This window comes from Diabrotica virgifera, chromosome 2 (genome assembly GCF_917563875.1).
Source record: "Diabrotica virgifera virgifera chromosome 2, PGI_DIABVI_V3a".
Lineage (NCBI taxonomy): Eukaryota > Metazoa > Arthropoda > Insecta > Coleoptera > Chrysomelidae > Diabrotica > Diabrotica virgifera.
The window spans coordinates 224219692-224233139 of record NC_065444.1 but is presented as its reverse complement, the minus strand read 5'-3'; the positions used below and the strand labels follow the sequence as shown (position 1 = coordinate 224233139).

The 13448-nt window shown below is 33.2% G+C and overlaps 1 protein-coding gene across 1 annotated transcript in view; it reads left to right on the top strand.

Annotated features, from left to right (window-relative positions):
- The window catches only part of LOC126880435 (serine-threonine kinase receptor-associated protein), a 57554-nt gene extending 44641 nt beyond the window's left edge, over window positions 1-12913 (top strand). The window contains exon 5 of the mRNA XM_050644290.1: window positions 12479-12913. Coding sequence (XP_050500247.1) covers window positions 12479-12651 — 173 coding nt within the window. The 3' untranslated portion in view covers window positions 12652-12913. The remainder of the gene's footprint in view (window positions 1-12478) is intronic.
- The last annotated feature ends 535 nt before the right edge of the window (window positions 12914-13448 follow it).

Genomic DNA, 13448 nt, shown 5'->3' with positions numbered 1-13448 from the left:
AACTGACAAATTAAAGCAGTTAGGTATTCGCGGTGTGCGAGTACTTGGAAAGGGAAACGAGAAACGACCGTGCGCGAGTCGCGGAGAAATATTGCAACTGTCTTAAATAATTCATATTGTCAATTGAAATTGTCAAATTGACGTATATTTCATACCTTCTGTCATTGACTTAGAAAAATTATATATTGCTCCACAATATTGATATGATATGCAATTATTATATAAAGGTAAATTTAATTAATTGTATTTTGCTTGCAATACTGCATTTTAATAACGGATTTTATTTACTACATACAATTGTTTACGTTTGCTAAACATAACCTGCATCTTATTTTTTTCTTCTTATTATTTTTTTGGACTATGGTCTTGACAATTATCCAGCAACCAGGACTAATATAATTGGCCAATATAATTAAAAGTGCGAATAAAAGTACAGAGCGTAGAAATAGAGGTCGCTTTGCCGAACTTGCACGGTCCCAATTGGCCATGAGCCGATGGGTAGAGGGGATTTGACAGCTTTCTCCAGCGCTGTTAGTGGCAGTTTTGTGCATTTATCTGATAAATTTAAATGGCGCGCCATGGGTAGAGTAGAGGGGATTTGACAGTTTTCGCCACAGCTGTTAGTGCAACGTTGCCACATTTAGTAGATTTCTACTTTTTTGGTAGATTTTTGATATTTTTTAAAAAATTCTAGTAGGCAATATTTTTTAGTAGATTTTTGGTATATTTCAACATTTTCTTATGACTAAAATAAAATTTGCTTTTTAATAGTATTTACCCCATTTCTAAATTAATTTTTAGACATTTTGTTACAATTTCCCAATGTCATTACCGAAAATAAGATTCAGGGGTGGGATTCTGTGTACAATCGCTAACACCAGGTTTGTTCCAACACGACCGAGAACCGTCAGGAAACGGTAACGATCCTGCGCAGTAAAGAAAATCCGTTCCAACAAAAATATGATCGTCATCGGATCGTCCTTCCCACTGTTCCAACAAGAATTGTGATCTTTCGGTGACGGTTTCGTGATGATCATTTCAGTAATCGGGCAAATGCATAATGTGCTGGTTGGACTGACTTGAGCACTAGGATTTAATTCTTTAAATTTTTTGAGCCTTTGATCGACTAAAAGCACACAAGCTGTCACCAACAAAAATGACAAATGTATGATTACCGTCATGGGACGATAACTGGGCGATACAATTACGAACATGCGCACAACAAACGGTACAAGCAGTTTCGTGACGGTTTTTGGGCCGTCCAAAAGTTCATGTTGGAACAAACCTACCGCCGACCGCTTTCTATCAATGTCAATATATTTGAATTTTTAGTTTTAATTCAAATATTTTCTTGTTTTACAAGTGTCACTTCAGCATCAACTAGCAAAACTAGAAAATAATTCAATTAAAACTAAAAATTCAAATATTTTCACGACAATTGACATCGATAGAAAGCGAAGTGTAGATATCTACAGTGCACGGAATCTAGCCCCAGGACGTAGATGATGAATATTAAACAGAAATGAAACTGGATTCTGGTGTAACAAACTTGCAGATTTCAAGTAGCAGTGCAATCAGTACCTATTTCAGGTGTTATTGAAGAGTTCTGGTATTCGGTGGTCGGTGAGCCTGTTAGAAGCTAACGATGGAAAACTAAAATATCTAAGGCCCGGTCTTTTCACCTCCGAATAAAAGTTATTCGGAGGTTATTTGACAGATTTACATGTAATCTGCCGGATAAACTTCCTAATAAATATTTATTCGGAGGTGAAAAGACCGGGCCTAATTATAATGTATGTAACTTTGCAAAACAACAAATGTTGTGTTTGCGTGTTTCTAATGTAAAATGCGAAATAATTGTTTGAAGAATGTGATCCAGATATGCAGATGTTAAAATCAGTGGATGACAAAATATTATATATAAATATTAAATATGAAACTGATAAAAATTAATTATAGTTGGTCATTTTGTTCCCCAGTTAAAATATAAAAAAGTTTGGTTTTTGTTTACAAACAGTCATATTAATTTCTAGTTAAACTCCCTCTGTGGCTCAGTAGTAAGAGCGCCTACTTTTGGATCGAAAGGTCCGAATGATCGTGAGTTTGAATTTCACCAGGGTAGAGAATTTTTCGTTTATTATAAATTAATAAATGAAAATAGTTTCTATCCTTGGGGGATCGGTACCCACCGGAGGGACCGCAGACGTTCGGATACAATTAGCGTCTCTGCAAAGACAATGACATCGACTTTCCAAAGTAACAAGACACTTACTCAACACACACACTACATATAAAGTCTACTTTACACTACATGATTTATCACGTGATTTATCATATGATTTTGCCCATGACGAGCCGCATGACAATGCTTATGATAAAACACAATGCTTATGGCAAAATCATATGACAAATCACACAGTGTAAACATGTAAATTTTACTCCATGACCAAATCATATGACAAATCACATGATAAATCATGTAATGTAAAGTCGACTTAACACTAGCTACCTAATTGGTAAAATCCACTGTACCATCACCATGCCAATGCCCATTAGTTGTCGAGGCATTAGCTAAATAAAAAAAATTTCTAGTTAATCAGCTGTTATTTTTATTATAAAAAGTCATAAATTATATACAAATATATTAATAAAGTTTTATAGTATATTTTAGTTTTTGATAAGTAGATTTTAGTAAGCTAAACTTACAGTAGATTTTCTAAATAAAATGTGGCAACGCTGTGTTAGTGGCAGTTGGCAGTTTTGTTTTGTGCATTTGATAAACTTCACAAACTGAAATGGCGGGTAATATGGATTTTTCAAAAAAGAAAACAAGATATTGCAGCTGTTGTATTGATTCATGTAAAAATATTGAATATAACAGTACTGGATGCAGTTATTATATTCGGAAACATTGCGTACATGTCCTGTATCAACTAAATCCTTTCCTTTTTTGGTGTTGCTGATTGAAATTGGATATCATGGGAAATAAGACTGAATCCAGTATAATGTTTAATATCCATTTTGATAGAATTCAAACAAATTACAATTCATACAAATTGCAAATTTTAATAATCAAAGCAGTAAGCACACAAAAATAAACAGAGGTAACCTTTAAAATGTTAAATAATTCATATAAACTTATTCTTTTTCTCAATGGTCTCTTGCGTAAGCAGTCATCCAGTCTCACGAACTTATATATTAAATATTAAAATTATAATGAATAAAATAAAAAAACATAATTAATTTTACTATTAATTCTGTGTATTCGTTTAGTAATCAGGTAACAATAATATTTCAGTTCATAATTTGTGTCTTTCTAGATAAGTATCTATTTTTCTCGTTTTGTATATTTCACATACATAAATTTTATCAGAAAAGTATAAGTTTCAAACCGCGAGATAGCGCTACCGTCGAAACTCACAGCCAATAGGGAATGCTTAAGAAATAAAAAAGTACCATAAAATATCATTTCATTACAATACTAAAATACAGGGTGTTCAATTTAAGAAAACTCAAAAAATACTCATTCTGAGTTTCGACCAACCCTGTATACTAAAATTAAAAATTTAGCTAGACTAATGATTCTTAACAATAGTAGAGTATATTAAAAATCATTTGAACGTAAGTAGAGTTTTAGATGCCAAACTACTACAATTCTACAGGGTGTTAATTTTGCTACGAAATTAATAAATAAACGTAATTATCTTTTAAAATACCCTGTATAATATTACAAAACCTCATATTTTAAGAAAGAAGACATCGAAGAGAATGCAAAAATGTAAAAATATACAGGGTGTCCCATTTAAAAAAACGAAGTTATAAGCAACTTCCGGTATAACCGGAAGTTGCAGAGATGAAAATATTTTCATTTAATAGATCATCCTTCAAAACCCCTTTATTCCAATTTTCATGATTCTGTTGCCTTTAGTTCTCGAGATATTTCTAATAGGCCAGTTATCTGCCTCACCCTATACAGTGCATCCATAAAATAACGCATAAATTCATTATTTCGTAAACGGGAGACTTTAAAGAAAAATCCCGAAACAAATCGATTTTTATTTTTAATTTCCGATTTTTTGGCATATATATCATACTAGTGACGTCATCCATCTGGGAGTGATGACGTAATGGATATTTTTTTTAATGAGAATAGGGGTCATGTGATAGCTCATTTGAAAGTTTATTCAATTCTCTGATACCTGATATAAACATGAACATAATTATTTATACAAGGTGCTCAAAAAAACATTTTTTTAATTAAAATAATTGAGACAAAAAGAAGAATGTATGTAATTTATTTAATTCAAAATACGTTTTAATGTTGTCAGAAAACCGGAAAAAATGTTTATTTGGCAAATAAATATTGTTTTTAGCTTAAATTCAATGTTAAAGCTGCCACCCACCTGCCTCTTGCCAGTTTAAACATTTCGTTTACGCGAAAATCAATGTTTATTTGTCAAATAATTTTTTTCTGTTTTCTGAAAGTAGTAAAACGCATTTTGAATTAAATAAACTACTTTTTAATACCCTGTATAAATAATTATATTAATGTTTACATTATTGAATAGAGAATTGAATACCCTTTCAAATGAGCTATCACATGACCCCTATTCTCATTTAAAAAAAAATCATCGATTGCGTCATCACGACCAGATGGATGACGTCACTAGTATGATGTATATGCCAAAAAAATCGGAAATTAAAAATAAAAATCGACCTATTTCGGGATTTTTCCTTAAGGTGATACAGTAGCGATCAACAGGTAGCCAAAACGCGTTCCAAGATTGCGGCTGTAATTTTGAATATTTTTTCGAGATATTTGGCACATGTATTCGTAATATAATAAAGAATGGCGGTACAGAGCCCAATTTGAAAAATATATTATGTGGAAATTACTCTGTAATTAAATACAATATTAAAAAACTAGCCTGTACTGCCATTAAGAAGAACAAAAACATACACTTTCTTCAAATAAACTTTTTTATCCGATGCCTAGATTTTGTGTCATTTTGGAACTACTAATGAAATAAAAAAATTTAGTAGTTTCAAAATGACACAAAATCTAGGCATTGGATAAAAAAGTTTATTTGAAGAAAGTGTATTTTTTTGTTCTTCTTAATGGCGGTACAGGCTCGTTTTTTTAATATTTTATTTAATTACAGAGTAATTTCCACATATTAATATATTTTTCAAATTGGGCTCTCTACCGCCATTCTTTATTATATTACGAATACGTGTGCCAAATATCTCGAAAAAATATTCAAAATTACAGCCGCAATCTTGGAACGCGTTTTCGCTACCTGTTGATCGCTACTGTTTCCTCTTAAGGCCGGCCGTTGTATGAAAGAGAGGTCCCCTACTTTCGGTGCAACAGAGAGAAAAGATTCTTTCCCGAGAGATGCTGCCTCTATCGGAGAAATAACGCACTAGATATCTAAGTGAGGCAGCATAGCCGGCCGATATATAGTTTAGTTTGGTTCTTAATCAGTACAGAGAGGTATGCAGGTGCGGCCTCGCTAAGACGACTCGAAATCGTTTTATATATCAGGTGCGAACTTTTAGTTTTCTAGGTGGTCTCGCTGAAAATTTTACTCGGATAAATACTGTGCTCGTATCTCGTGGTAAAATCTAAACCAAAAGTATTGGAGAAATCTATTTCGCATATTGGTTCATCATAGTTTGTTACCTACTTCTCATGTCCCAATATTATAAAATTATACCAGGGAAGAACAATTATATCACTCAAATATGTCTAATTGTCTATTTTAGAATGAAAATGTCTATGTATTTTAATGAAAGCTTATAACCAAGGATGGTACTAAAGATGAGAAATTTGACCAAGGCTGTCTGTCCATCTGTCTGCCCAACCGCGAATGTAACTACTCCGTCATTATGCCAGGTAGAATGACAAATGAGGTGTCGAATGAATGGTTATAATCCAACGATGGTACTAAAGATAAGCAATTTGGTCCGTCGGTCTGCCTGACCGCGAATATAACTCCTCCGTCACTGTACCAGGTAGAATGGCAAATAAGGTGTCGAATGCAAGTTTATAACCGAGGATGGTACTAAAGATGAAAAATTTGACCAAGGCTGTCTGTCCATCTGTCCGCCCGACCGCGAGTGTAACTACTCCGTCATTATGCCAGGGAAAATGACAAATGAGGTTTCGAATGAACGATTATAATCCAACGATGGTACTAAAGATCAGCAATTTGGTCCGTCGGTCTGCCTGACCGCGAATATAACTCCTCCGTCACTGTACCAGGTAGAATGACCAATAAGGTGTCGAATGAAAGCTTATAACCAAGGATGGTAGTAAAGATGAGAAATTTGACCAAGGCTGTCTGTCCATCTGTTCGTCCGACCGCGAATGTAACTACTCCGTCATTATGCCAGGTAAAATGACAAATGAGGTGTGGAATGAACGGTTATAATCCAACGATGGTAATAAAGATGAGCAATATTATGTCAAAATAATTTTATTTTATCGAATTATCGCGCTAATTTCATTAAAACATGAGCACAATAAGCTAATTTGAAATAAATTAGTAAATAATATCTAAATATTAGTTTATTGCATGTATTATAATATTTTATAATGCCATATGACAAGGTATTTTACTTTCCCGCACGTCGTGCGTGAAAGTGCAACTTTCGGAAACGAAATGCGTGCGTGAATCTTTAGTACCATCATTGGATTATAACCGTTCACTGTACACTCGTCACCTCATCTGTCATTCTGCCTGGCATAATGACGGAGTAGTTACATTCGCGGTCGGACGGACCGATGGACAGACAGCCTTGGTCTAATTTCTCATCGTTAGTACCATCCTTGGATTATAAGCTTTCATTCGACACCTCATTTGTCATTATACCTGGTACAGTGACGGAGGAGTTATATTCGCGGTCAGGCAGACCGACGGACCAAATTGCTCATCTTTAGTACCATCGTTGGATTATAACCGTTCATTCGACACCCCATTTGTCATTCTACCTTGCATAATGACGGAGTAGTTACATTCGCGGTCGGACGGACCGATGGACAGACAGCCTTCGTCTAATTTCTCATCTTTAGTACCATCCTTCGATTATAAACTTTCATTCGACACCTCATTTGTCATTCTACCTGGTACAGTGACGGAGGAGTTATATTCGCGGTCAGGCAGACCGACGGACCAAATTGCTCATCTTTAGTACCATCGTTGGATTATAACCGTTCATTCGACACCTCATTTGTCATTCTACCTGGCATAATGACGGAGTGGTTACATTCGCGGTCGGACGGACAGATGAACAGACAGCATTGGTCAAATTTCTCATCTTTAGTACCATCCTTGGTTATAAGCTTTCATTCGACACCTTATTGGTCATTCTACCTGGTACAGTGACGGAGGAGTTATATTCGCGGTCAGGCAGACCGACGTACCAAATTGCTTATCTTTAGTACCATCCTTGGATTACAAGCTTTCATTCGACACCTCATTTGTCATTCTATCTGGTACAGTGACGGAGGAGTTATATTCGCGGTCAGGCAGACCGACGGACCAAATTGCTTATCTTTAGTACCATCGTTGGATTATAACCGTTCATTCGACACCTCATTTGTCATTCTACCTGGCATAATGACGAGTAGTTATATATGCGCGGTCGGACGTACCGACGGCCAGACAGTATAAATTTCTCATCTTTAGTAGCATTCTTGGATTATAAGCATTCATTTGACAACTTTATTCGGCAAAAATATTTCTTGGGGATTTTTTGTCCGGGATTCTTTGCGGGTATATTTTGCCAAAAAAAATTGTGGGGATTATGTGTTTAGATATAAACGCTCTTGTATTTATTGAGAAAAAAGCAAAACTTTCACATTTTTTTATAAACAGTACACAACAGGTAGGATAGCAAAAATATGGCTGTAATTAGCGAGATATATTGTTAGTAGGTTAAGCATTTTTCGGTATACATATATGCTCTAGATTATGAGTGGTGTACTTTATAAAGGTGATGGGATCACCTATACTTATAACATTACCAATGGCCGGCCTTAAAATAACGGCCGTCTCCGGGTTACGAAATATTGAATTTATGCGTTACTTTATGGACGCACTGTAGTATACAGTATAAAAATGTCTATACACATCGACGTTCGTTTCACTTTATGTTTTGACTTAGTTTGTTTGAAAATTAATCGTGACGCATGGGAAAAGTTATAGCGGACGAACAATATACAACACAATAGTAATATTCCTATACACAGAACTGCACAAAACACCCGCCAAATTTTAAATTAAGACAGAACCACCGACCAATCACAGAAAACGTAGGGTAGTTCGTTTTACTGTACATTACTATATTATACAGTAAGCGCCACGCTAGTAGACACTTCTTCTTCTTCTACGGCACTACAGCCCAAATTGCGCCTTGGCCTCCTTTATTTTTTGCCTCCACCCTTGCTTGTCTGTAGCTGCTCTTCTCCATACACGGACTCCTAAAAAGGCTTGTGCGTTGCTGTTTACTGTGTTTTAGCGTCCTCACATTCCAGTTTCCAAATGTATAGTCCATGTTTCGTAGCTTGAGTCGTTTCCGAAATGTTCGTCCTGTATTCCGAGGCAAATGTTCAGGTTTCGTAACAGTGTGTTTTTTCCGGGAGTGGGTTGTCAGCCCACTGCCCAACCTTCCTCCTTTACCCGGGCTTAGGGCCGGCAGTGGTGATTCCTGAGCTACTTAATCCACCCATTTGTCACCACAGGTGGAGTTGCTAGTAGACACACGGATACCTAATTGCTAGACTTGGGCTATTCCGGTCCGTTCTTACCTGTGACTTTCATGTATGTCATGTCACTGTCATGAAACTATTCAAAATAATTGTTTTTCCATACAAAAATACATTAATTAATAGTATCTATCTTGTTATTCTGTTTTAAGGGGATGGGTACGTATTTTCGGCTGCAATGCTATTCAAATGGGGATTCGTTTTTTTCGAATCCTGAGAAAACTAATAGGTATTTTTGAAAAATTTAAACCCAGAATTAAAGATTACGTTATTAGCGAGGGCCGAAAGTCCCTGAGAACTTCTATAATGTTTATTTTAATAAGTGCAGGGGTGAAAAACTAAGAGAAAATTTAGTGTGATTTTTAATTTCAAATATCTCATTCAAAATAAACTTTTTATTCTAAGGGACTTTCGACCCTCGGTAATAATTTAGTCTTTCATTTAGCGTTTAAATTTTTTAAAAATATTTATTGGTTTTTTCAGGATTCGAAAAAAAAACGAACACAATGTCGGTGGTAATATTTTCCAAATCTATCTTTGTCTTACAACGCACTTAGTCGAATAGAATATTGTCAGTTAGACATTGGCAATCAGTGACAATTTTAAATATTTGGCATGGCATCGGGAATATTTTAAGTTGTTGATTAAATAATATTAATATATAGTGTATTTGATAAATAATTGATTTAAGACGTGAACTTAATAAAAAGTTATTTATTGTGTATTATTTGTGGAAGATCCAAGCAGAGAATACATCAGGCTAATATATATTCAGTGATCCAAGTATTTTGTTGTTAAAGATGTTCAAAATTGTAAGCGTTCCATAGTAACAATATATTATTTAAAAATCACTTTCACACTTTTCTCGATTGAGTATTAGTTTTTGTTGTACATATCGCTGGTACCTTTGATTAATGTGATTCCTAATACATTTCCAGTGAACATAATAACTCTTTAATGAGTGTTGGCGATACAATTCTTTTTTATATGCGTGTCCGCGAAGATTATAACTCCCAAAATATTTATAATGAAAAGATTAAGTTCATAATAGATGCCGACGAAAAAAATTATTTCCCTTTCTGTTTCTGTGTCTGCCGACGAAAACAATTATTTCTGAGAACTTTTAGTAATTTTAATTTTCGTGGACCCAAAAACAAAATGATGTTTTTTGCTGATACTCCTCAAAAAAATTTTTTTCGCTAACACTTTATTAGGGATTATAATTTTCACAATCATATAATCAAAAATAATATTCTTCACCGGCGTTCACTGAAAGTTCTACTCTTACCGGCATTTTTCGGTGTTATACTTTTCGTAGGCGGCGGCGATATAATTTATTACAATCACTGAATACATAGTTAGTAAAAAAATTATCACATTTATTAACTGAATGAATAATTTACAAGTATACAAACAACAGTTATCCAAGAACATTCAAAAGCCATTTCTTTAAGTTAATGTCATTTTCAAGTAGAATGACATTCTAGTAATGTTTACATATCCATACCAGTGTGAATTTTTTTACACGTAATTTCCCGTGTAAAGACAGAAAAAGTAGGGATAGCCGTAAAATATTTGCGAATTATGTACCCATTGCCTTAATAAAACTTTATTCAAACACCAACAATATTACAATACTTATAACTTTTTCAACTTTAACACAATGACAACTATAAACTTCAAATACAACTGTTCTATAACTGTCGACTTTCTACATACGTTTATATTATCTTGTATACATTTTCTGACATTCTAGACATAAAAGTAAACAGTGCAACAAGTGAAGGGTCCAGGAGTGTATTAGCTCAATGTGCTTGTGTGTCTATGTAGTAGCGCGGCGGTTACTAGATATTAACATACAGAGACACAGCTACTTCTAAGCAGACTGGTTTCATTAACCTAACGTCATGAACTGACTGGCCATCGGTACATAATTCGCCAATATTTTACGGCTATCCCTACTTTTTCTGTCTTTACACGGCAAATTACGTGTAGTAAAATTCACTCTGGTATGGATATGTAAACATTACTAAAATGTCATTCTATTTGACAATACCATTATTAACTTTAAAGAGATGGCTTTTGAATGTTCTTGGTAACTTTTATTTGTATAATTGCAAATTATTAATTCAGTTAATAAATGTCATAATTTTTTCACTAACTATTTATTCAGTGATTGTAATAATTGTTTATAAATGTACAACAAAAACTAATACTCAATCGAGAAAAGTGTTAAGGTGATTTTTTAATAATATATTGTTACTATGGAACGCTTACAATTTTGAACCTCTTTAACAACAAAATACTTGGATCACAGAATATATCCTGATGTATTCTCTGCTTGGATCTTCCATAAATAATAAACAATAAATAACTTTTTATTAAGGTCACGTCTTAAATCAATTATTTATCAAATACACTATCAATATTATTTAATCAACAACTCAAAATATTCCCGATGCCTTGTCAAATATTTAAAACTGTCACTGTCTTGTCATCATATTCTATTTGACTCAGTGCGTTGTATGACAAAGATAGCGAATGTTCGATTTGAAAAATATCACCACGGACATGGTGTCCATTTTTTTCGAATCCTGAAAAAACTAATAAATATTTTTAAAAAATTTAAACGCAGAATGAAAGACTAAATTATATTATCGAGGGCCGAAAGTCCCTTCGAATAAATAAAAAGTTTCTTTTGAATGAGATATTTGAAATTAAAAATCACACTACATTTTCTCTTAGTTTTTCACCCCTGTAACTTATTAAAATAAACATTATAGAAGTTTTCAGGGACTTCCAGCCCTCGGTAAGAACGTAATCTTTCATTCTGCGTTTAAATTTTTCAAAAATACTTATTAGTTTTCTTAGGATTCGAAGAAAATGAATCCCCATTTAAGTAGCTTAAGTTTCATTAATTCTGCCGGTAATTTTACGTGTCGCGATGTGACGGGGATTCAATCAATTGCCATCTACAGTCACTCCACCCACTTATTTTAAAATTTTAGAATCAACAAACTTTCAAAAAATTAAAAATTACATTTTTAAAATAATAAGTCTTTCATTTAACCAATTAAATATAAAGTTACATAATGTTTTAAATTTAAATTATTTTTTTAAATAAAGTAACCAATATTTTTGTCAATTTTGCGAAAGATTTAATTAAGCACCTACTGATGAAGTCTTAAATACAAAAGCAATATATATTTCTTTTTAACGTTAAATATTAATAATTCGTTTCATCAAACTATACTCAAATTTTAAACATCTTATATAATAATTAAACTTAATATCAAATAATATTTTTTATGTTTCATTAATAATTTAAAATAATTCAATAAACTCCTAACGCCATCTGCCAACTTATGAATAAAGCATGCCTTAGAACTGTCAAAGTCAAACTGTGTCAAACTATAATAATATAAGATAATTTGTGTAAAATCTAACTAATAAATAAATAATAAAATTCCGTTATTTCATTTTAAAAATGGTATTTTAATATAATTTTTTTAAAATATAGATAATAAAATTATTATCCGGGATATAAAAAATAAAAGGACGTTTATTAAACGTCATTAAATGTTTACGTATCGAAACCGGACCGGACACACTGCGTGACTTGTCACATTAGGATTTTATAAGATTAGATATGTTGTTGATATAGTGATAATTGTGGTAATGTAATATTTGTTTAATCTATTTCAGTTCACTGTGTTAAATTCTCTCCCGATGGCGAGTTATATGCATCTGGATCAGAAGACGGTACATTGAGGTTGTGGCAGACTACTGTTGGCAAAACTTACGGCTTATGGAAATGCGTTGATGGGCAAATGAACAACGATCCTCTTTCTCCACCAAAAGAGGTGCAAGCAAACTAAAGAAACAGGCGACTATTTATTAATTTTTATTTTTGTTTAAAATAAGGAAATTAAAAATATTTTATATTTGGATACTGCATCTTTTTATGAATTTAAAGATTTTGGTATGAAGTCAGCAAAAATTTCAACCATCGGTATTTTGCTGTACATTTTTAAATTAAGAACAAAACTTTTAACAAGTTAAGACATGTAAAAGAGAATTGAAATTTTTTTTGTAAATATCTCTTGACTTTTGCGTATGTTATTAAAATACTTATTTAGAGTAAGTCTTATTATTTCAAAATTTCCCAAAATACTACTAATATGCCACCAAATAATGATGATAATGTGAGGCACATATAATTTTATATCTTGCGTTAAAAAATCCCCTATATCCCTACAATTATTTGTAGTTGATATGGAACAACATACAACAAAGGTAAAAGCTCGGGGATACCTGCCGGCTACTCTCGCTCAGGGATACCTGCCAACCATTATACAATCTGCTTTAATGAGCCACAATTTTAGTTTGAAATTAAGTTTATTTGACGTTTCTATTTCGATTTGCCGTTTATTTTTGTCAACCGAACATAGACATAATAACAATAAAATGAATGTCGATGACGATTCAAGTCCAGATATATAAATAGCAAACGGACGACGCTTAGGAAAAAAATTCCATCGATGCATCTCAGCTTGCCTATCCGAATCGTCATCATTTTTGTACTCGTATACATACTGAGTAAAGTGTAAAAACAAAATAAACGGTTTCGTTTTGATTCAAATCGAGTCTCTTGCCATCCTTTGACACCGTGTTT